The sequence below is a fragment of the Impatiens glandulifera genome, chromosome 4 (assembly GCF_907164915.1).
Source record: "Impatiens glandulifera chromosome 4, dImpGla2.1, whole genome shotgun sequence".
Lineage (NCBI taxonomy): Eukaryota > Viridiplantae > Streptophyta > Magnoliopsida > Ericales > Balsaminaceae > Impatiens > Impatiens glandulifera.
In genome coordinates this window covers 10,244,140-10,267,346 of record NC_061865.1, presented here as the reverse complement: position 1 = coordinate 10,267,346, position 23,207 = coordinate 10,244,140, and the positions used below count along the sequence as shown (strand labels likewise).

The following is a 23,207-nucleotide window of genomic DNA, read 5'->3' as shown; positions in this document are numbered from 1 at the left end:
TCTTTTTTAACACATTTTAAATAATTTAAAATTATATAATAATTTAATATTAATATATATATAAATCCAGATCTTAAAAGAAAATATAATTTCTTTTTATAAACTAAAGTATATTGAGTTAATTGGTGAATCTCGATTAACCACTATAAAGTTAACAAAATAATTAATTGTTCTTAAACTTCCACTAATATATATATATATATATATATATATATATATATATATATATATATATATATATATATATATATATATATATATATATATATATATATATATATATATATAATATATATAGGAGTGATAGAGGGAGGAAATTTAGTGAGGGAATGACGTGGCATCACTTTCATTGGTTGGAAATATGCCACGTCATTCCCTCACCAAATTCCTTCACCAAATTCCTTCACCTAATCATTTCTCATATATATATATATATATATATATATATAATTCTTAATTTTGAAAGTGTTCAGATTGTCGGGTCGAAAGTTGTGGTTAATTTGGATATATATGTGAGAGTAAATGAATATTTAGGTCGGATTAAATGGATATTTAGGTCGGATTCTGGGTTGACCCGCACATAAACTTAAAACGGTTAAAAATAAAATTAATAATGTTATAAATATGTTTCGAACTCGCAACCTAACAAAAACAAGTACAACTTTTTAACCAACTAAACAAATAACACTTTATATTTTAAATTCAACACCAAATTTGATGAACACAGGACGTTGTAACAATATATTTTTTTATCCGTGTGCATTGCTGATAATCTTCCATATTATTTTTTAATAAGAATAAATTTTAATCTTACTTCTATATTATTTCAATTATTTTTTATTGAAAAAAAAAGGTCAATTTATTTGTAGTTAATATTTCATTCAATCAAATAATTCAGAATTCAAATAATTCAGAATTCAAAACAGTACAAAAATTATTAAACAACTAATTTAATTAAATAATGGATGGGTGATGACGTGGTTGGATAAGAATCTGCGTCATTATCTAATATCTAATGATTGTGCCTTTATTACATTTTTTATTTACATTGATAAATAAATTATAAAATATCTTAGGCAAATGAATGTAAATAATAAAAGAGAATTTGATAAAGTAAAGATTATAATAATTTTTTTTAATATAATTTTTATAATAATTTTGAGTAATAAGTTAAAAAAAATTTTATAATTAAACACATTTTATGTTTAAACTTAATTTTATCTTTTATCTCTATTATATAACGAATAAACTGAATTAAACTAAATCAAACTTACCCATATATAATATAATAATTGGAGTTCAGTTTTTTAATTTCTATATAAATATATATTTATAGATTAAGCAAAACGACAACATACCAATCAAAACTTAACTTTTAGATTCAAAATAATGCTGGGACCTTTTATAGCTTGTTTGATTTTGAGTTATTTAACAAACAAATGCTTAAATTGAAAAAATAATATACATATTTAAAAATAATATAAAATAAATTCACATCAAACAAATTAAGATGAGATTAGTGAAATCATTTGCTTCTTCCTATCTTTGGACTTATTCATGTTTAATGTTTAATTATGTTTGTTTGATTAAGTTTTTATTATAATTTTAGTGAATAAATTATTATGAAATAAATAAAATTAAATATCTATAAAATAAGATGTATAATCTAGAATAAATCAGAAAAATAAATTAAAAATATTAAGCTTGTTAAAAGAAATTAACTTTAAATATTTAAACATTTAATAAATACAATATATTAAAAATAAATTGAATCAAACTAGTCCCTATCCCAAAATAGAAACATGTAACACCCTCCCCTGAATCAGCCGTCCCCTGTATCTTCTTCTAGATACCCATAGAAACCTTTTTATTTTATTGATATTTTTTTAATCTTCAAATTTATTTAAATAATAATTTTCTTATAAACAATAATAACTAATAATTAATAAAATAAAATAATTATAACAATGAATAAAATAGTTTTTATTATTTATATTATAATCGTATATTTTTATCAAATGTAAAATTTATTTTATTTACATTTAATTAATTAGAATAAATTCATATTTTATTAATATATTATAATAATTTGTTATATATTAAATTAGAATATATTATCTGAATAAAATGTAGTAATTAAAAAAGTTAAATAATAATGAAATGGTAAATTATAATATATTAGATAAAACTTTGTAAAGTAAATAAAAAATAAAAACTTAAATCATATTACAAAAGAAAAATTAATTACCATATAAACTTTCATAATTTTAAACAAAATAATTTTTTTTATTATTCCAATGACTTATCCAGATTTGAGATTGGTAGCCAGGTGTAACCACGTCGGATTCCTTCACAATAAATTATAAAATAAAATGCTTTAAATAGTACTAAAGAAATGATTAGGGAGTGGAACTTGACGAGAGAGTAACTTCACATAAATTCGCTGAAAAAATTAAATAATTTTTCTTTTTTTTATCTTTTCTCCCACTTTTACATTTTTAAATAAAGTAATGCCAAATTATTCTCTTATCAAATTTTATCAAATTTTCTCTCATGGCTCCTCTTTAATTAATACACTAATTATGTATTATTGAGAACTCCAATTTTAACATATCTCACATTATATAAAATAATTAAAAAAACATAGTCTTAAATTAGTATTTATATAAAATAATAATAAATGTAAAGGAGGCTGCTCAAAATAAAATAAATAAATAAAAGCTTCCGTCTTGCAAGTTGCAGCTTTCTTGATTTTTCTATTTCAATCTCTTTCTCTCTCACACAGTCATACACACACACATCGATTGAAGGATTTCTCTGTGTGTAATCCAGAAGAAATGATTGATGGGAATCTGTAGATTTCTGTGTTCATTCCAGTTCATAGCTTAATTAACACTACCGATGATCTTCTTCAACTAAAACATTTAAAAAAAAAGAAAGAATCTTGATTAATTTCTTCTTTGGAATCCATTTGATTTGCTGTTGTCTGTGTTGAGCTCAATCTTCCCATGGATGGTTTCTTCTAATCTAATCAGCATTTCATCTCGAACCAGAGTTTACAGTCTACCCACATGGGATTGGGTTTCATAATATCAGTGCAAAGCAGGATCTTGTTACTTCAATTACCATGGAATCGCAATTGAATACGATTGATCACTCGTTTGATTCACGCTACTCTTTCTGGGCACGAGAGGTACTCGATGAAATGCCTGACTGTTTCACCATCACTGATCCTTCAATCTCCGGCCATCCAATCGTGTTCGCGTCTCGCGGCTTCTTAAAAATGTGTGGTTATCGAAAGGAAGAAGTTGTGGGTAGGAACGGCAGGATGTTTCAAGGTCCTATGACTTGTCGGAGATCGGTATTGGAGATTCGAGAGGCAGTTAGGTTTGAGAAGACACTGCAAATAAGTATATTGAATTACCGTAAAGACGGGAGACCCTTCTCTATGCTTTTCCATATGTGCCCTGTTTTCAGCAAAGAAGATGGGACTGTAATTCATTTCCTTTCAGTTCATGTTCCTATTGTAAAGAAGGCGCAGCAGAGACGGTCATGGAGTAGTGGAGTTACTTTCAGTGAAGATGGATATGGATATGGGTTTTCTGAAACTGTCCGTGGTTATTGCCGAAGGGACGTTGGCGACTCTGGCTCCATTGCAGAATTAGACAGGGGGTCCTTCGCTGCTGTTGATTCAGATGATAGAGGTTTTTCTTAATTCAGAACTAACTAACTTGTGATTTACTTATGGACAAAAAAATGAAAACCAATCAATCTTGGGTTTCAGAAATGGAGATGGACGATGATGGTCCATATGAAGCAGGGGAACTGGAGAAGAGGAAAGCCATATCAGCCGTGAGCAACATACTGTCAGTGTTAACCCATTACAGTGAGCTAACTGGGAGATTGGTTTGTAGCAGGAAATGCCGCCTATCATCAGAGACAGGCTTTCCTTCATCATTAAATATAAGTCTTGGTAGAATCAAACAAAGTTTTGTATTGTGAGTTTTTTGTTAGTTATTCTCCATCAGCCTATCTTTCTTGTGTGTTTATATGTTTCAATTGGAAATTTGTGTGTTTACTTACAGGACGAATCCAGATTTAGAAGATATGCCAATTGTATATGCAAGTGATGCCTTCTTACAGCTTACAGGTAGGTGGTGATTGCTGTTATTATTTGAATTTGTTGATATCAATGTAGAAGATGATGATTTCTATCCTATTATGAATATAGGATATGACAGACACCAAGTTTTGGGGAGAAACTGTAGATTTTTATGTGGAGAATATACAGATTTTTCTGTTACAAATCAGGTGAATCTAATTATGCTGATAGTGAAAAAGTAAAGAAACATGTGTTTATAGTTTGATCATTGTTGCAATGCAGATAAAGGAAAGCATTGAAGCAGCTAGACCATGTACAGTTCGAATCCTAAACTACAGGTTAGGTTATGTTAAGTTGTTGAATGGTGGTTTGGATTGAGATTGAGATCCAGAGACATAAAAATGCATATTCTTTCTTGTTGTTCTTATGTATATTGATTCAGGAAGGATGGAAGTTGGTTTTGGAACTTGCTTCATATCTCGCCTGTTCGGAATGCGACAGGAAAGGTAATGTTTTCTGATTCAACATTTGTGCAAACTTTTAGCCTTTTTCTGTAACGGTGAAATATCGTGTTTGTTATGCAGATAGCATATTATGTGGGAGTTCAAATAGAGGAAGAAGAAGAATGCAGTAAAAGTATGGAAATGAATAGACTGAGTCCAGAACAGAGGCATACAAGTGTAGTGGCTGTAGTTAAAGTTTCTGTAAGATGTTTATCATTGGGAGCAGCAAGTTCTTCCAAGTAATAATAATAGGGGTAAAATGTTGTGTAAAAGTAAAAGTGTATTATTATCAGACTATTTTATATATATCTAATACAAATGATTTTTCAATCCATTAAAGATACCTTTAATTCAATTATAGTAACTATAACTATTACTGATACATCAATGTAAATTCAAAAGAAAAAAATTACTATAAGAAGATCCTTTGTATCCATTTTGATGACTATAAATAAATAAGTAAATTAATAACTTTGTTTGGAAATACATTGTATCTAGGTAAAATAAAATTATATATATATATATATTTTCATTCATAACTTTAATATTTCCAAGAAGAAACTGACATTCAATGTATTACTCATATAATATATATATTTTATTATAGCAATTAATCAATTTTCAGATCTTCAATTATTATTATTATATATATATATTTTTTTTTTAATTTGCATTTTTTATATATTTTTATTGTGCAATTTTTGATATCTAAGGACCTTTCTTGCCACTCGAAATATAATTTTATTTTAACCATATAAAATTAAAAGAAATTTTATTTATCCTACCAATTTTTTTTTTTCACAAAATGGCATTCAAAGTTCTGGTTTAGGGTGTGAATAAGCAAGCAATCATGATATATTTGTCTTATATATTAGTTACTAAGAAGATTGTTTAATATCAATTGCAAAATATAGTAGTAACTAGGCAGTCGTTAATGGCTTTGGTCACGGCTCCCCTGTCATCAGGTCACCAACTTCCTTCCTTGATCTTTCATATATAGTTTTATGACTTTGTTTATGACTTTGCAGAGACATGTGTTTTTAGTAAAAGTCGTCCCGACCTAGACAATGCAACTCCCTTTGTGATATTTAAATAGGAAAAAAAGTGGAGCTGAAAGCATATCACATTGTGACAGGATAACGTTCAAAGTTTAATGAATCTTCGTTTACTAGAAGTTTCCAGGAAATTCATTTAGAGGAATGTTTCTAATAAAAATGGTTTGTAGTTTTGATGTTGAAACGGTTTTTCTTTTTCATGGGTAATGAGTTTCGACATATTAGGTATTTTCGTATTTATAAAACTTTCATTTTCGGTAAGATTTGAATGCATCTTGCATTTTTTTTAATAAAATTCACTATTTTTATTCACCATTTTTATTTATTTTAGTGCTTATCTAATTGTTGGTTTAGTTTATGCTTTAATTCATATGTTAATGATAAAATCTATGGGCAGTCCTTTTTTTTGTTCTTAGTAACGAATCTTAATTTTGAATCTTGTTGGTGAGATTAAGTCTGATAGCTATACCTGGAACACATGTTTAGATTTAGCTTCGACTTCAATGTTGAAAAATCGTGCACCTAATAACACATTTTAACACAGGGATGGATATAAGAAATTAAGTTTAAGGTGGGCTTAAAAAAATGAGATAAACTTAAAAAATAACATAAAAATAACCTAATCATAAATTTTGCTAATTCTTCTATGAATTTTAAAATTAAATAATGAATTAAATTGAAAAAATAAGAAATTATGAGATAATATCACATCCTTACCGTTATATATATTCGGATGAACTTCCTAACATAGATCCGTCCCTTGTTAATATTTAAAAATAATAATTATTCGAAAAAAAACTCAAATAACCATATCAAACAAACTTTAAAAAACAATTATTTAACATTTTTTTTCCAAAATAATCAATATTCAAACCACTTATATAAATATCTATCATCTCTAATACTTAACCTGTATATATTAAAAAAATTAAATTACAAAGCAGCATGGAATTCTGTATGGAAGACTGAACATAAATATATTTTTATCTTGCTGCTCTATACTAAAAAAATTACACAGGCAACGTAATGGATCCGTCCCTGTCTTCACATACTTGGATAATTAGCATGAAATTCTTTTTTTCTTTCATCAGTAGTTTGGATAATTGTCATTTATATTTAAATGAATTAAGATTAATAAGGATTCTTAATGATGTCGAACATGTATTTGTGGTATTTATGGATCAACTACAAGTCTTGACATTGTAAGAATCCTCATATGTCCTTAGCTTATAGTAATGATATAATATTTTTTCTTTTCTTTTTATAACTGTCAACTAAAAGATAATAAGAAATATGTACTTTTACAATTAACTCAGTTAAATATATATACTAATAAAAGTTCATAAAACGTATATATTATTAAAAATTGGTTCATCTCGTCTCTGTCTACTCATACGGTTAAATATTTTTTATTTTAAATTTAATATTTACTTTTTTTCTTTTTTTTATCAATTAATTAATTTTTTTAATCTATTTATTCTTTCTCTAGTCTTATGTTTTATTTTAATTTTTTTTAGAGAATACTTGAATATTATAATATATAAAATAGTTTAATATTTATTATAATATTTTACTTTTACTTACAAATTTTAAATTTTAAATCAAAGATAAAAAATAAATAAAATTTTTATTATAATTTATTTATGAATTTCTTTCTACATTAATTATTTTTTTTGTGTGAAAAGTTTCTTTTTATTTTATTTAGTATAAACAAAAATGAAATTAATAATTTTTTTTATTTATTCTTTGATTTAAAATTTAAATTTTTTAATAAAAATAAATATAAAAGTTAAAAATAATTTTAAAATAATTTATGTTAATATATAAAGAAGGCAAAATTTTATAAAAAGTTAAAAATAATCAAATATCAAATATTAATATAAGACTAAAGAAAAATAGATAAAAGAGGATAAATTGTTTAATTAATTTATAAAAAAAAGTATTTAATTAAAAAATATATTTAATATTAGCTAACAAAAATTAGATTTTTAATAATAGGTAACAAAAACTAGATTTTTAATAATAGGTAAGTTTAAATAAACTTTTATTAATACATAGCTACTTGAACAAATAAATAATTTTTTTCCAAAAATTTATTCTATTTTCATACTTAATTAATAAGTAAATTTTGAAATCCAATCCATGGAGTTCTTTTTTATACCCTTTCATCTTCGCAATTGAATTTTGAAATCCAATCCATGGAGTTTTTTTTATACCCTTTCATCGTCAATTGAAAAAGTACGAAATGACCGTAACATGAAACTAACAAAAACCAAATCAAGGAAGAAGAAAGCATTAATTACTAATTAGTAATTACCCACATACTATTTTTGAATCCTCATACATATACATAATTTTTCAATCAATTAATTACTTCAAAATTTCATTTTATTCAACTAGTATAAACTGATTATGATTGATAAATGTACAATCTACAAAGGGTTTGTTATATATTATAATAAATGACAACCTAAAACAAACAAAAAGTTAAATAAAGGTGCGTGCAATCGATCGTGTTACCAATATTTGTGTCTTACGTTACTATAAGAAGATTGTTCTGATACCCATCGTTGTAAACTGTAGGTCGAAGTGGATCTATCCTCCATTCATTATCAACAAAGAACTTGATCTAAACACAAAACCAAAATAAAATAAATAGAGCGAAAATTCTACCAAAAAATAAGTTTATATTACCTCATAATTTCCTGGATAAAGTTTCAGCCAAATCGAAAAATCACCTCTACTCGTTCTCTCCATTCTCCTCTACAAGTTAAAATCGCCATTTTAGATCCAACCAAACATTCAAGAAGCAATCTAATATATATATATATATATACCTGAGTGGTCCAACCATCAAAGGATCCTGTTAATAGAACCTCGAAAGCTGAATTAGGCCAAACGATGCAAGTGGAACGAATAAGTTTTACAGCTTTTTTAGCATTATCGACTTTCCTCTGCTTCTCTAACACGACTTTTTGCGCATCACTATCATAAGCACAAAAGAAATCAGTTAAAAATGAATAATAATGAATATAGCAAAATATTATTTTGGGGAACACATACAGAAATGCTAGGGTTGTCTTTCCTTCTAAGACAGCCAATTTCGCAAATAAAGATCGCAATTTGTCTTGAGCATTCATCATTTCATTTTCTTGGAATTCATAAGCATCAGAAAGCTCCTGCCAATCGTCACATGACAATCCACGCTCCTCATCCTCCTCGTCCTGATACATAATGTTCATTTTTAATATTGCAGAAAAACTATCATATTGACCAGCCGACATATAGTTCATTAGTTTGTAACAGGTTCTCGAGGTCAAGTGGGCTATACCAAATGTCAAATGGACAATTTTGGGATCAATGATTGGTTAGACGAATCAACCATACTAAAAAAGAACAAATTCCATAACTTAATTCTTCTATTACTTAAAGGGTGTAAATAATATACTTCACCACTCTCTTCATTGTAATTCACAAAGAAAGAACACATGATTGCAGAAGAAAGACATAGCATGAACCTCATATAAAATCGAAACCAAATTGAAATTCAACCTTTGGTAGAGCAGGTTCTTCTCTATTGGACCTCAATGAGTGAAGTGTAGGTGAAAGCTCAATCTCTATATCTTGTAGGCCAGTTTGTATGTCCTTACCATTGCCATTTTCATTTATCTCGATTATATCATCCTTATGTAAACCTTGCATTTGAAGTTCAGATAACAAAACTATCAATTTCAGTGGCAAGCATAATAATAATAATGAAGTTGGATTATAATAATCGATTACCAGTAGATGACCCATTCACCAAAAGAACAGTAGAATCGTTTTTCGCCAATTTGATTCCAAATGACAAATTTCTCTCTTCCTCCAATCGTTCAAGTATACCTTCAATTCCAGTTATCTTCTTAACTTGTCTAGAAAAAAACAATATCAAGTTAGATTACCGCAATCAAGAGAGTAAAAGAGGCAAACTCACATGGATCCATTCGACAACGAAGGCGGTGCAGTTTCGATTATTTGATCATCATCATCATCATCTTCTTTGTTCAGATCCCAGCCCATAGACAACCAACCTCCCTGTTTAACAATAGCCTCGGCCAAATCCCGTCTCCCACCACTAACCAATTCCTTCTTACTTGGAAAAACGCCTGGATTCTCAGAATTCTTCATGAATTTCAAAAGATCAGCTTCCAAAGCGGAGTTTCCGTTCCAATCATTGCGGCCATAACAAAACAAACCTTCGCAATCTCGTCGTCGCCTTCTCAAACCTCCGAATCTTAAGAAAGAACAACTGTGAAACCGCCGCGGCGTGCTATGATTGGAAACTGCCAAGTGTCGCGGCGGCGACGGAAGAGATGAAAAAGTGAGAGAATGCATCTCTCAGGCATTTCGTCGAACAGTCGGTGATGATGAAAATGTTGATGAAGAACAAGAGGACGAAATTGTCAGTCTTACATATCTTCTTCTAATGGCTCATTAATATTTATTAACAAAACCCTATTTAAATCAAAATAACACAATCTCGACCGTTGATTATTTATTCAATAATTATTTACAAAAACATTTTAATTCATTTTTAATGTCAACAATATAAATTATATTTTGTTTTATTATTTTGTATATTAGAATAAAAATGAGAATTCAGATAAAACTACAAAAAGAGAGTCTCAAACACAACTAGGGTATCATATAATAGAAAGTGTCTAAAGTTTATGAGCAATGTAATAATATTGTCGTTTGTCGAAAGTCATCGTCACGTTTCAGTTGCCTCCGTAATTTGGATCAGCCATCACGTAATGGTAAGCGATCACGAGCACGAATATAAAGATCCCGAGAAAATTGGCAAAGAAGCCCAAGTCCTGATCATCAATCATCTGTAACAAAACAATACCCCATATTATTCAAGATCAAAACAATATGCATGTTTCAACAAACATCATCGGTTATGGTTTAGGGTTTAGGGAACACATTTGCATATCTATCTAGTAGGACTTGGTTTAGGGTTTAGGGAACACATTAGCATATATATTGGTTTAGGGTTTAGGGAACACATTGGCACATATCTAGCAATCTTTCTTTCTAGTAGGACTTGATTTAGGGTATAGTGAACACATTAGCATATATCTAGCTATCTTTCTAGTAGGACTTGGTTTAGGGTTTAGGGAACACATTTGCATATATCTAGCTATCTTTCTAGTAAGACTTGGTTTAGGATTTAGGGAACACATTAGCATTTTTTCGAAAAAGAAAAATATGATGACCCTGCACAACTTGGTGTGGGAATCTATATAATGAATAATCAGCTAGCGAGAAAGATAGGCACACAGGTATGTAGTGACCCTTGTATGGGGTTATGGTAATGTGGTAGTGCACCAGCACAAGTATAGGGTAACCTAATCAAAATTAGATCTGGAAGGAGAGAAAATGTAAAGAGTTTTAGTTCCAAACCTAGAATGTGCAATTACGCAAAGTGCAATATGGAACAAAGTTGTTAATTCCACACAAGATTTGGGTATCGAGTTCTTTAAAAATGTTGCTTAACTAGCTTTTGTTGCATAAGTTTAGGGTTTAGTGTTTTTTTTCGCTTTCTTGAACAAAAACAGAGAGTATAGGGTAACATATCTTATGGGCAGTGATCTTAACTAAGAGATGATTCTAGAATAAGGCAGTTTACAAAGAGGTTGAGTTGAGAGACTACATAACTCACTCACCCAAGTCCTAATTGAATGTAGGCTATATTGGTATCATCCTATTGAATACAGGGCTTTAGTCCTCATTCTTCTTCCTCACTTAGTCTGAATCTATGTCTTCTTTTGAACAAAAACAAACTATATGCTTCTTCAATTCTCCCATAATCACTCCCTAATATTCTTGTTGATTCTCTAATGAATAAGTAGCCCTAGTCCTAGGCCTGAATAGTGTATATCTCTTCTCCCTAAATTGATAAGTAAACCAACCGAGATACAACAACAAAAACATGCAAAATATCGATCATATATAGCAAATTAGCCACTAGTTTGGATCATGTGCTTCATCTCGGCTATGCAGAATTATAGGTATGAAGAAACAATAAATTTATGATGTAGCGATCAATATGACAGCATAAATAAACTACAGTAGAACTGAAAAAACAGAATTAAGACACAGAAGATGTTTACATTGAGAGAAATGATACGGATTATAGTAGATCTACCATAGAAAATCGATAGAGAAGAAGAATACAGTCAATTTGAGCAGTTAGAGTGGATAATGGCATCCATAGAAATTCGAAAGGTGGAAAAACAGTAGGAAAGTGATGATCAACAGAGAAAACCTTGGATCTTAATCGAAATAGATAAAATTTGAATCCGATAGGGAGAATTGTAGATGACAAACCTTGTGGTGATGACTGTGGCGGCAATCTGATACGCTCTCAAGACTGGCGAAAATGCGATCGCGTCGAACTAGGCGGAGGAGAGAGAGAGAGAAATCTGAATGTATTGTTAACTCTTGTTTGTCTTCTTCAATAAGAAGTGGACTGGGCCTTCTATATGTGGAAATCAAATTGAAGATTAATTAGCTCCAAAACTGTTTGCAAAAACTAATACTTGGGCCAAGCATATTTATTTATTATATATATATATATATATATCATTTATTTTTTTAAATACTCATTTAAATATTAAAAAGTTGAAACAGTTTAACATAATAAAACAAAACATGATTTCATAAGAAAAAAATATTAAAGATGGTATAGCCAAGAAAAAAAAAAATTAACCAATATCTTAAAAAAGGGCCATGCGCTCTCCAACCGATTACACGGATTTTTCAGATCGAATATCAGATTGTGTTATGAATAACATACATCGGTCGAATACAATCCCTTAAAGTATAACTTTTATTTTTCAAACTAAATAGTCCACAAAAATATAATAGGTATAGTAACTCAACGATTTAGACTCGTCATATATGTTGTTTCGATCCAATTTAAGTCATGCTTCAAAATAGACTTCAAATACCCATTACTATGCAAAAATACAGAAGAATGTGAGATGTTGATTCAATCTTTATAAGGCACATCCAACAATGACTAATCATAATATATTTTTTTCATGTATATGTCGTCCGTCAAAACCCCATCATGAATAACACTCTAACCAAAAATGAGATCTTAGAAGGAATCTTGGATTCTCACAACAAATAATCGTACGAAGACAACTCCACGTACAAACTATAACAATGCTCCATATGAAAATAATCCATGTATTGATACCGCATTACACCACAGTTGGTCGGTTTAACCTACTTACGCCCACCATGATGAAAACCCTAGTATGAGAAGAGCTCTTCATGGTATTTAACCTCTATTTATATATAATGTGACTAGCAAAACCGTTAATTTAATAATCAAATATATCTTTAACCGTGACATTCATGTAAATGGCAATGGAGGCGACAGACGAGCTCAAAAATGTCACAGTGAGAAACTTAACCCGCACGGTCGCATCATACATCATCTTAGAAACTAATCGAGGCTCGTCTCCCATAGTGAATTTGGATTGCTCGTGATAACTCTTCCATAAAGAATATATATTCCACTCTAAATGATACAGTCTGCAAGGTGGTTAGACTTTTGATGAACCATCTAGACAAATCATGGCATATTTACATCTAATTAACGATGTCAAAGACTATCCGGTTAGATTCAAATATACTACACCATTTTGAGAGAAATTTTTATTAAAGGAAACAAAATCCCAGATACCTAAACCTCCCGATCCTTGTATCACTTGACCTTATCCAACTGACCAGCTGACCAACTAACCAAATGAGGAATTAACCGATCTCTAAAAAAATTACACATAATTCTCTTCATTTTCACCGCCACACTTTTGGGGAGAACGAATAAAGACATTATATATGTGCACAATGCATAAATGTCAAAACACTCTTGATGAGAACCAAACAATCCCAAGAGTGATCAGGTTCCAAGAAAGCTTAGAACAAACTTTAACACCTAAATATATATCGAAACTCAAAACATTGGCGAGCTTTGTTCTTCTCCTCAACGAAGAAGAGTCCAAAAAAAAGATAACAGATTTATCAAGATTAACCCGTAGGCTGGAGCAAATATCAAATAACTAAAGGATATCACGAAGGTGCTTGAAATTCATGTAAGTGGTACCATTATAACTCCCATTCACAGTAATAGAGAATTTGACTGTTGATACGCAAAAATTTATCCAACCAATCTATTTTTCAGCCATTCTCACTCTGTCCATTACGTTAAAAACATAATTCTCAATTGACGTGATCATAAACTTTTCAATATATAACTTAACAAATGCACATTTATCGCCTCTCGAATTAGCCAAGTCAATACACTCATTGACAATTAATAATGTATTAAAGATTTGACGTCCCGTAATGAACGTCATCTAATTCTTAGAGATAACCGTTCCTAGAACCCCACAAGTCTATTAACTAAATATTTCGACACAATCTTATAAAATAAAGAAATCAAATTGATAGACCTGAACTTTACATTAATATTTCCTGGAGCCTTGCAAATGAGACAAATCAACGTAGAATATTAACTTCTATTAAAGATGAGAAATGATAGAAGTAGTCGATAACTTCCACAATATATTTATTTAAGAAAAAGTCCACGCCTTCTTAAAAAAGCAAAGTAAAATATTGACCCCGGAGCCTTGTCGTTACCACACCCCTTAATAGTCTCCTCGACTTTCTCCACCGTAAATCGAGCTTCCAAAATCTCCTTTTTCACCAAGTTAATATCGTCGAAAGTGATGTCGTCCAATTTAGGTATGTCCTTATATAAATCTTGAAACATACTTTTATAGAACTCAACAATACTCATTGAGATGACCGACTCACTTTAATGAACAACATCTTGAACTAAGATTGAATTAATCATGTTGTTCTTGTTGAGTTATGAAGCATACACTTATAATTAACTCTATAATTGTTAATTAAAATTGATTGAGTTTGTATTTGGGTTTGGGCTTGGACCTAACTAAGAGTTATTTAAGTTTTATTACCTGAATGTTTACTCTATAAATATGTTATTATTAATGGTTTACATTGATAAGACAAAATTTAGAGAGATAAAGTGTGAGGCAAAAATTATGTATTTCTTCTTCTTCTTCTTCATAGTGAAATCTGGTGGCGACTGAAGTGGACGTAGCTCATTTGAGTGAACTATTATAAATCTGTGTCTTCTTGTGTTATTCTTTTCTTGCATTTTTACAGATCGTTTCAATCATGTCAGATTTGGGAGATCCAAATCCTAACTGGTATCAAATATATTATGCTAGATTTGAGCATTGAAAATGATGTCAAATTAGAACAATATAGGACACGATATTGGAATATTTGATGGAACAAATTATTCATTTTGAAGGATGCAGATTGAGGATTATCTTTATAGAATGAAGCTAAATGTTCATTTGAGTGAGAAACTAGAGAATATGGAAGAAACTGAATAGAAACTCCTTGATAGACATGTATTAGGAATTGTCCGATTGACGCTAGCCAAAATTGTTGCTCACAACATAGCAAAGGAGAAGACCACCATGGGTCTGATGAAAGCTCTCTCTAATATGTGTGAGAAACCATCTACTAACAATAAGGTAAATTTAATGAAAAAACTTTTTTACTTAAGAATTATTGATGGTACTTCTGTCACTACTCATTTGAACAAATTCAATACAATAGTGAATCAACTTCTATCTATTGAGATTGATTTAGGGGACGAAGTTAGTGCCCTGATTTTGTTAGAATCTCTACCAAATATATGAGAACCTATGAGAGCAACAATTAGTAATTCAGTTAGAAATGCTAAACTGAAATCTATTGAAGTTAAAGATCGTATTCTTGTGAAGAGGTTAGTAAATTGATTATGATAAAACGTTCAAAAGTTCTGCTCTAAATGTTGAAAATAAGGGTAAATCTATGTCAAGGAATATGAGGAGTCAATCCAAGTCGGGATGGACATTTGATTGTTGGAATTGTGGTAAGTATGGTCATTTGAAGAGGAACTGCAAAGTATCGAAGAGAAATAGTGATGATAAAAATGATGCAACCAATGCAATTACATAAAATGACACTGATGCATTGCTTCTATCAGTTGATAGTACGATAGACTCATGATTTTGGACTCGAGAGCATCTTTCCACACCACTGTCCACAAAAAATTAATGGAGAATTATGTGGTTGGAAACTGTGAAAAAGTTTATCTCACAGATGGTGAGCCACTAGATATTATTGGCATGGGGACATCAAATTAAAGATGGTAAACGGTTATGTTTGGAAGATTAATAAGGTGAGACACATTTCAGGTTTAATGTGCAATCTGATTTCTGTTACACAACTTGATGAAGAAGGTCACAGTTTTAGTTGTGGAAATTGTGCGTGGAAGGTGACTAAAGGAGCAATAGTTGTTATTCGAGGTCACAAAACTGGAGCGTTATACATAACTTTAACTTGTAGAGAAACAATTGTTGTTATAGTTGATAACTCAAAGAACAGTGAGCTGTGACATTATAGGTTGGGCCATATGAGCAAAAAAGAATGAAAATTCTTTTAAAGAATGGACAGATTCCATAACTGAAATATGTTGAACATCAATTATGTGAAAACTGTATTCTTGGAAATAGAAACATGTGAGTTTATTAAAGACTGGGAAGAAGCTCAAGAAAAAGAAAGACTATAGTTGGTACACACTGATGTGTGGGGATCTACACCCATTTCTTCTATTGGTGGATCACAATACTACAAGATGTTTATAGATGATTCGACGAGAAAAGTATGAGTATATTTTATGAAGCACAAGTCTGAAGTATTTGTTATTTTCAAGAAGTGGATGGATTTGGTTGAAAATGAAACAAATAAGAAAATTAAGTGCTTGAGATCCGACAGCGGAGGTGAATATATCAATTCAGATTTAAGAGAGCATTGTACTGTGAATGAGATCAATACGGTGAAAATTGTTCCCCGAACGCCTCAAGACAATGGAATAGCTAAACGGATGAATTGCACATTAAACGAGTGTGTTAGAAGCATGAGATTGCATGTTGGGCTGCCTAAAACCTTATGGGCAGAAGCTATCAACACTGCTGCCTACTTGATAAATAGGGGACTCTCTGTTCCTCTTGAATTTAGAATTCCTAAGGAAGTCTGGAGCAATAAAAAGGTAAACCTTTTCTTATTTGAAAGTGTTTGGTTGTTTATCACATGTTCTTATTAATGAATGTGATAAGAGAAAACTTGATCCAAAGTCTAATAAAATTTTTTTATTTGTTATGGTGATATCTAGTGTTCTAAATGGAAGTAGGCGGTGACGGAGCGGTAAGTGACTGCCTACTGTCTCGGATGTTAGGCGGTGCCTAAGCAGTTGAATATAAATATAAATAAATTTAAATATAATAAAGATGTTCTATAATTACAATTTTACCAAAAAGACAAATTAATATTCTCTAACATAGTAACATTTAACAAAAATAAGTATGTAAGCATAATTAATTTTCTAAATCTTCTATGTATGCACCATCAACTACATTCATAATTCTCTCATCATCGTACTCAAAATCAACATTTTCTTCATGTTCATCATCTAATGTATCTAAATCATCGTCAAGTTCTCTAATAGTGATGCTCCTTTCACTCCTCCTTGGTCTTGGTACTTCATCTTCCCCCAAAGCCTCTGCCACCATCTTCCAAGTAAGTCATGAACCTGGTTCAATCTCATCTTCATTACCACCCTCAACAAGCCAATCTTGAGCTTCACTAGCTTGAGAACATAAAATCAAATCTCCACCTGTTTCTCTTTTACTTTTCTTCTTCATAAGATTGGCATTGAATTTGACATATACTAGATTATTCAACCTTGATGTCTCATGTCTATCCATTTTCTTAGTATGTATCTAATCAATTATTAAATTATAAATAAAAATAATAATAGTTAATGGATAATAAACTATAATTTTTTTTAAAAAAACTACCCCTTCAAATTGGCTCCAATTTCTTTCACACACCGATGAACTACTAGTCAATGAAAGAAATCTCATTGCCATTCTTTGCAAGTTTGGAGTGTCACCACCATAATTAGACCACCATCCAACTTAAAAAATAAAGAGGAAAAAAATAAATGGTAAAAGTGACATGCATGTTAAGTGTTAATGAATAAAAACAAGGATAAGAGATTTACTCGGATCAAAATCATGATACACATCCACCTTTTCATATACTGCAATCGCCATTTTCCTACTAAAATTTCCAGATTTGTTCTTATACTTCAACAATTCTACATTGGAAATGATAGATTGCATATTCGCATCGGTTGAAAAAACTTTCTCAACAAAATTCAAGAAATCATTCATAACATTGGCATCGTTATGTATGCTTGAATGTTTAAAGTAAAAAAATGGATTCAATAAATAAGCAGTGTAATGCAAAAGGCTATCAAGTCTATCCTTGGACTTCGTATCAACAATCTTCAAAATAAGGATGGCATTTTCTTCTTTTTTGAAGGTTTTTTTATCTCTTCCTTGGCTTGTTTAAGTGCTCCAAATAAAAATGCAAATGGGTTTTTTTTTGTCACCATCAACAAGACATAGAACTTTCACTAAAGGGGTGAAAACATTCAAAGCCAAAGAAACCCCATTCCAAAATGAAATGCTTGTTACTATAGCCTCTGTCGCTTTACCTTTCACACTAGTCCGTAATTTTGTTTTGCTCCACTCATCAAATGTAAACATAAGTCTCAATTGATCTTTCTTTCCTTGGAGACTTTCCAATGTCAAAAAGGAGGTGGCAAATCTAGTCACCCCAGGCCTCACAATATCTCTTTTCTTAGTATATTTCCTCATAATTACCAAAGTTCTATGATGTGCATATATAAATATTGTTAGGGCTTTTGCTTTCTCCAGCACTCCACTAAACTTTGATATTTTTCCTATTGCTTCAAGTATGAGATTAATTGTATGAGTCGCACAAGAAGTCCAAAAAATGTGAGGTTGTTTTACCTTCAAAAACTCAACTGCTACCATATTGTTTGTGGCGTTGTCCATCACTACTTTAACAACGTGTTGAGTTCCAATTTCATTGATATATTTTTCCACATATTCTGAGATGTAATTCCCAGTGTGAGCTTCCATAGATTCTTCAATAGAATCCAAAAATGAAGTGCATATTTGCAATTGACACATAAATTCATAATACTTCTTCTTTTACGTTTCGTCCATGCATCGGTCATTATTGAACACCCATTTTTCAACCACTCTTCTTCATGTATTTTTAGAGATAACTTAATTTTCTCAACTTCTTGCTTCAAAAATGGCTCTCTTAGAAGATATTGACTTGAAGTTTTGTAGCATGGGCCAAATTGTCCAACTGCTTCTACAAATTATCGAAAACTTGAATTGTCAATTGAATGGAAGGGAACCCTTGCCTCATAAACCCATCAAGATATGCATGCACATCGTTTGTAAATTTCAACTTAAGTGCATCATTTATACTTTGTTGCCTTAATTTTGTTGGATCAATGGTGGATGTCCACTTATCAATAGGCCCCACGTGCTTTGACTTTTTCCTTATAGAATTTTTCTCCATTGCCAAATCATTTTCAACATCTATATTAACTTCAGCTCCCTCTTCTTTTAGCTCTTCAACATTTTCACGTTTTTTATCCTTAGTATTTTCAAGAAAATCTTTGACTCTTCTTTTGTCTTCATCGGATGATTTAGGACATGCTTCAACTTGTCCAACAATGCTAGCAATATGATGATTCATTCTATGAACACCTCATTTAATAAGTTTTTTACATAACTTGCAAGTGATCCAATCCCGTTACTCTTTGGAATATAACACTCTATAATCTCAAGCGATATCCTTATATTTTCTCTTCAATTTCACTTGAACCATTTCTATCTGTTTATCTTTTTCCTCCATTCAAACAATCTAATATAAATAAGCAAAAGCTAAATAAACAAGTATACTGCACATATATTGAAAAAGAGATAAACGACATGAAGAAGAGGTAGACGAGCTGAAGAAGAGGTAGATGATCGAAGATGTAGATGATCAAGCATGGTGAAGAAGAAGATAAGAAACGGAAAAGAAGAAGAGAAATGAATTAGAAACAGAAAAGAAGAAGATAAATGAATTGGAATGTAAAGAGTCATTTCAAAATTTAAACAAATAGTTGGAAATAAAGAGATTTTATTTATTAAATATATATATATATTAATATTAATAATTAAATAATTAAAAATAATAAATAATTAAATAATCTGACCGCCTCATGTAAAGCGAAGCGGTGTTGGACCGCCTACCGCCTAGGCGGCCGCCTCAGCCGCCATTTAGAACAATGATGAAAAATAACAATTTTTTAAGGTGTGAAGCTGATTATTGTTGCTATATCAATAGGTTTGATAAATTATATATTATTCTGCTCATCTACGTTGATGACATGTTGATTGCTGGAGCAAGCTTGTATGAGATTAACAAGTTAAAGAAAAAGTTATCAGAAAAGTTTGTAATGAAGAATTTGGGTGCTGCAAAACAAATTTTTGAGATGAGAACTATTAGGGATAAAGAAGTTCTCAAGTTTCATAAAAAGAATATGTGAAGAAATTTCTTAGCAAATTCAACTTGTATGATGCAAAACCAGTTACTACCCTTTAGCTAGTCACTTCAGACTATCTAAAGATCAGTCGCCTTCAATAGATGAGGAAAAAAATTACATGGCCACTATTCCATATGTCTCTTTCATTCGTTGTATTATGTGTTAGAAAATAATTTTTAGAACTTATGAAAAGTTTAATGAATAGATAAATTAAGTTCAAATAAATATGTTAAACCGCTAAGTCATATCAAGTATATTAATTGGTTTAAATATAACAAGAAGGTGTTGTAGCGTAGTGGTAAACACTCCTGCCTGTGGATCAAATCTCACTGACTGCAAATAATATTTAAAGTTTCCCTATTTTAGGGAAGATGAGCAAAATCTGAAATTTACCTATAGGCAAGATCGGCTCGGCAATGTATACCGGTTCGGTCAAGAAGCTCAGTCAACCGGAGTTCGGTCAAAGAGTTCAGTCAACCGGAGTTCGGTAAACCGGCTCGGTCAACCGACTCTTAATGAAGCATGGCAGGTCATAAATAAGCTCCGGTTGATTAAATGAGTTTCGGTTATTAAATGAGCTCCGGTCATAAATGAGTTCCAGTTATTAAATGAGCTCCGGTCATAAATGAGTTACGGTTGATTAAATGCTCCGGTTGATTAAATGTTGTCAAGCTTCGGTTATTAAATGAACTACAGGTAGCTGTCAGGCATGCTTGTCTCAGTCTAGAAGCAACCTGCAGGCAATAGGTAGCTGTCAGACATGCTTGTCCAAATCCAGAAGCAATCTCCAGAAAGCAGTTAGCTGTCAGGCAAGCTTATCCAAGATCTCTAGCAAATCTCTGAAACAGGCGGCCGGTGCATGCATGTCTGCCAGATGTCCAAATTAGCAAAACATGCACGCCACCTGAACCTGACTGGTGCATGCATGTCTGTCATGTGTCCAAATTGATCTGTCCAAGAGGAAAGGCGTGCAAGTCCCTTAATCATTACCGACTTCAAATGACCAATCAAGAGGAGAGAGAAAATTATGACCGTTGTCATATTTTCTCTATAAATAGAAGTCAATAGTGTCAAAGATACATACGCGTGAGATCACTACGAAGAGGCATATACAAGAGAGAAGCAACCGAAACATAAGATCTTACGCATAGTGATTGAAATTCTAAAAGTGTTTGTGTATTGTGTGTATTTTACCAAGTGTAAAAAGTATTGTATTACATCATTGTGAGTGGTGTAACCGACGAGCTGTTACTCGTTCGGATTGTGTGTTGTGGTGTGTAATATTCCGTAGTGAATATCCTTCTCACTGTTTGAGAAGAAGGGGTGATGTAGGAGATTAAACTCCGAACATCCATAAAATTCTTGTCTCGTGTTTTGTACTTTCATATTCCGGTTTACTTTCTCAAACCTAACCGAAACATCTAAACCGAGATAACTAATATATTCCTAAACCAAACCGGTTCTCTCCTTAATCAATATCTCCTTAATCAATATCTTCAAGTTGAAACAAACAATTTCCGCACTTGAACCCGGTTCAAGAGGTTTGTGACAGCTTGTGTAGTGTTAAGAAGCGATTTTAGTCTTTAATCGGACTATTACCAGTGTGTTGTGTAAGCGTTCACCCTTTAAAACCAGAACCCCGGTCCTCCAAGGGTGATCCCGATCCTAACAAGTGGTATCAGATCAGGAATCTTAACACTCAAACAACCAAAGAAGATAGGAAGCATGACCCACAGCGATAGGCCACTTATGCTAAACATTGAGGCATTTAGCGGCTGGAAGGTTTGGATGTATTTACATTTGATCACGTTGGATGATGAAATGAGCACCATCCTAAAGGAGGGTCCGATAAAGATTGAAAAGGAGAAAGATGAATGGACAGCTGAAGATAGGAGAAGAAACAACCTAGACAACCATTGCATGAGACATATCTTCAAATCTCTAGACATAAACACTTTCGAGAAAGTCATGGAATGTACAACGGTAAAAGAAGTGTGAGAAAATTTGATCCAATTGTTTGAAGTTAGTGACCAAACAAAAGAGAACCAGAAAGAGCAGAAGACTCTAATGGCTGCTGAAAGCAAGGGAAAATGGGCTGATAGCGATTCGGACGACTCATCATCCAACGACAATGATGATAAAGTTGAAACCTACTTCACTGATAAGAAAGAATCTGAGGTATTTGATCTCTCCTTTGATAATTTTACCCGAGATGATCTAATTACTGCACTCAATGACATGGTCATTAAGTATAGAAAATTGTCAGAATCTCTTAATCAAACTATTTCAAAAAGTAAGTCTGATAGTTCAAGTTGTTCATCTCAAATCAAAGAGGTTGATGTTTCAATAAGTGAGATCTCATCTGTGAATGAGAAGCTCAATGAAGAAATTACAAGCCGTAATGATTTAACTTCAAAGGATAAAATGATTTATGTAAAGTCAACTTCAAGCTAGCTGAAACCTGAGAGAAGGACGGTCAGTTTGTATGGCAAAGAAAAACTTGACCGAAAGTTAAGAGATGTTTACCGAAAATCATCTTTTAAAGTTAAATCATCAGCAGATAGATATACTATACATACACACAACGGAAAATCTATCAAAATAATCAAAGTATAGATTCCCAAGGGATTAATAAGCCACGGACCCAAAGAAAAATGGGGACCAGATTTTCTATTGTCTATGAATGTAGGTAAATCAAAACAGAACCTTGGAAGAGTCAACATTGCATCCGGGTCGGCTGTTGACGAACACATCACATGAAGGGAACAAGAATGAAGTGGCTAACATCCTCACAAAGTCACTTCTCGAGTCTAAGTTTTCTTCCCTTAGAAATATTTTAGGATTGTTAGATTACAATAATTCCTAAATTAATTTAAATTTTAAAACCGACCAACAATTACAAGTTTTGAATATTTATTCTAAAT

General features: G+C 31.3%; 3 protein-coding genes across 3 annotated transcripts; 1 reads left to right on the top strand and 2 right to left on the bottom strand.

The window, feature by feature from the left end:
• Window positions 1–2,749: 2,749 nt before the first annotated feature.
• LOC124935779 (protein TWIN LOV 1-like) lies at window positions 2,750–4,939 on the top strand. The gene is made up of 7 exons (XM_047476203.1): window positions 2,750–3,704; window positions 3,785–3,998; window positions 4,086–4,150; window positions 4,232–4,311; window positions 4,385–4,440; window positions 4,545–4,608; window positions 4,687–4,939. Exons 1-7 carry the CDS (start codon window positions 3,128–3,130, stop codon window positions 4,846–4,848), a joined length of 1,218 nt encoding a protein of 405 aa, XP_047332159.1. The 5' UTR covers window positions 2,750–3,127; the 3' UTR covers window positions 4,849–4,939.
• Window positions 4,940–8,030: 3,091 nt separating this feature from the next.
• Window positions 8,031–10,147, bottom strand: LOC124934694 (protein FLOURY ENDOSPERM 6, chloroplastic-like). Its single transcript, XM_047475212.1, has 7 exons — window positions 9,634–10,147; window positions 9,444–9,571; window positions 9,197–9,355; window positions 8,724–9,024; window positions 8,498–8,645; window positions 8,355–8,423; window positions 8,031–8,289 (listed from the first exon to the last, which is right to left on the bottom strand). The coding sequence occupies exons 1-7, from the start codon at window positions 10,032–10,034 to the stop codon at window positions 8,194–8,196; spliced, it is 1,302 nt and encodes a 433-aa protein (XP_047331168.1). The 5' UTR covers window positions 10,035–10,147; the 3' UTR covers window positions 8,031–8,193.
• A 97-nt stretch (window positions 10,148–10,244) lies between these two features.
• On the bottom strand, window positions 10,245–12,186 carry LOC124933509 (dolichyl-diphosphooligosaccharide--protein glycosyltransferase subunit 4A). The gene is made up of 2 exons (XM_047473924.1): window positions 12,033–12,186; window positions 10,245–10,531 (listed from the first exon to the last, which is right to left on the bottom strand). The coding sequence occupies exon 2, from the start codon at window positions 10,529–10,531 to the stop codon at window positions 10,418–10,420; it is 114 nt and encodes a 37-aa protein (XP_047329880.1). The 5' UTR covers window positions 12,033–12,186; the 3' UTR covers window positions 10,245–10,417.
• Between the last annotated feature and the right edge of the window lie 11,021 nt (window positions 12,187–23,207).

Excerpts from the sequence above, each read along its gene's own strand:
- LOC124935779 (XM_047476203.1), top strand. The coding sequence starts at position 3,128 with ATGGAATCGCAATTGAATACGATTGATCACTCGTTTGATTCACGCTAC. Across the intron at positions 4,151-4,231 it reads TGCCTTCTTACAGCTTACAG|GATATGACAGACACCAAGTT; the intron begins GTAGGTGGTGAT and ends TTATGAATATAG. Across the intron at positions 4,441-4,544 it reads GTTCGAATCCTAAACTACAG|GAAGGATGGAAGTTGGTTTT; the intron begins GTTAGGTTATGT and ends ATATTGATTCAG.
- LOC124934694 (XM_047475212.1), bottom strand. The coding sequence starts at position 10,034 with ATGCATTCTCTCACTTTTTCATCTCTTCCGTCGCCGCCGCGACACTTG. Across the intron at positions 9,572-9,633 it reads TCGTTGTCGAATGGATCCAT|ACAAGTTAAGAAGATAACTG; the intron begins GTGAGTTTGCCT and ends GTTTTTTTCTAG. Across the intron at positions 9,356-9,443 it reads GGTGAATGGGTCATCTACTG|GTTTACATAAGGATGATATA; the intron begins GTAATCGATTAT and ends TTCAAATGCAAG.
- LOC124933509 (XM_047473924.1), bottom strand. The coding sequence starts at position 10,531 with ATGATTGATGATCAGGACTTGGGCTTCTTTGCCAATTTTCTCGGGATC.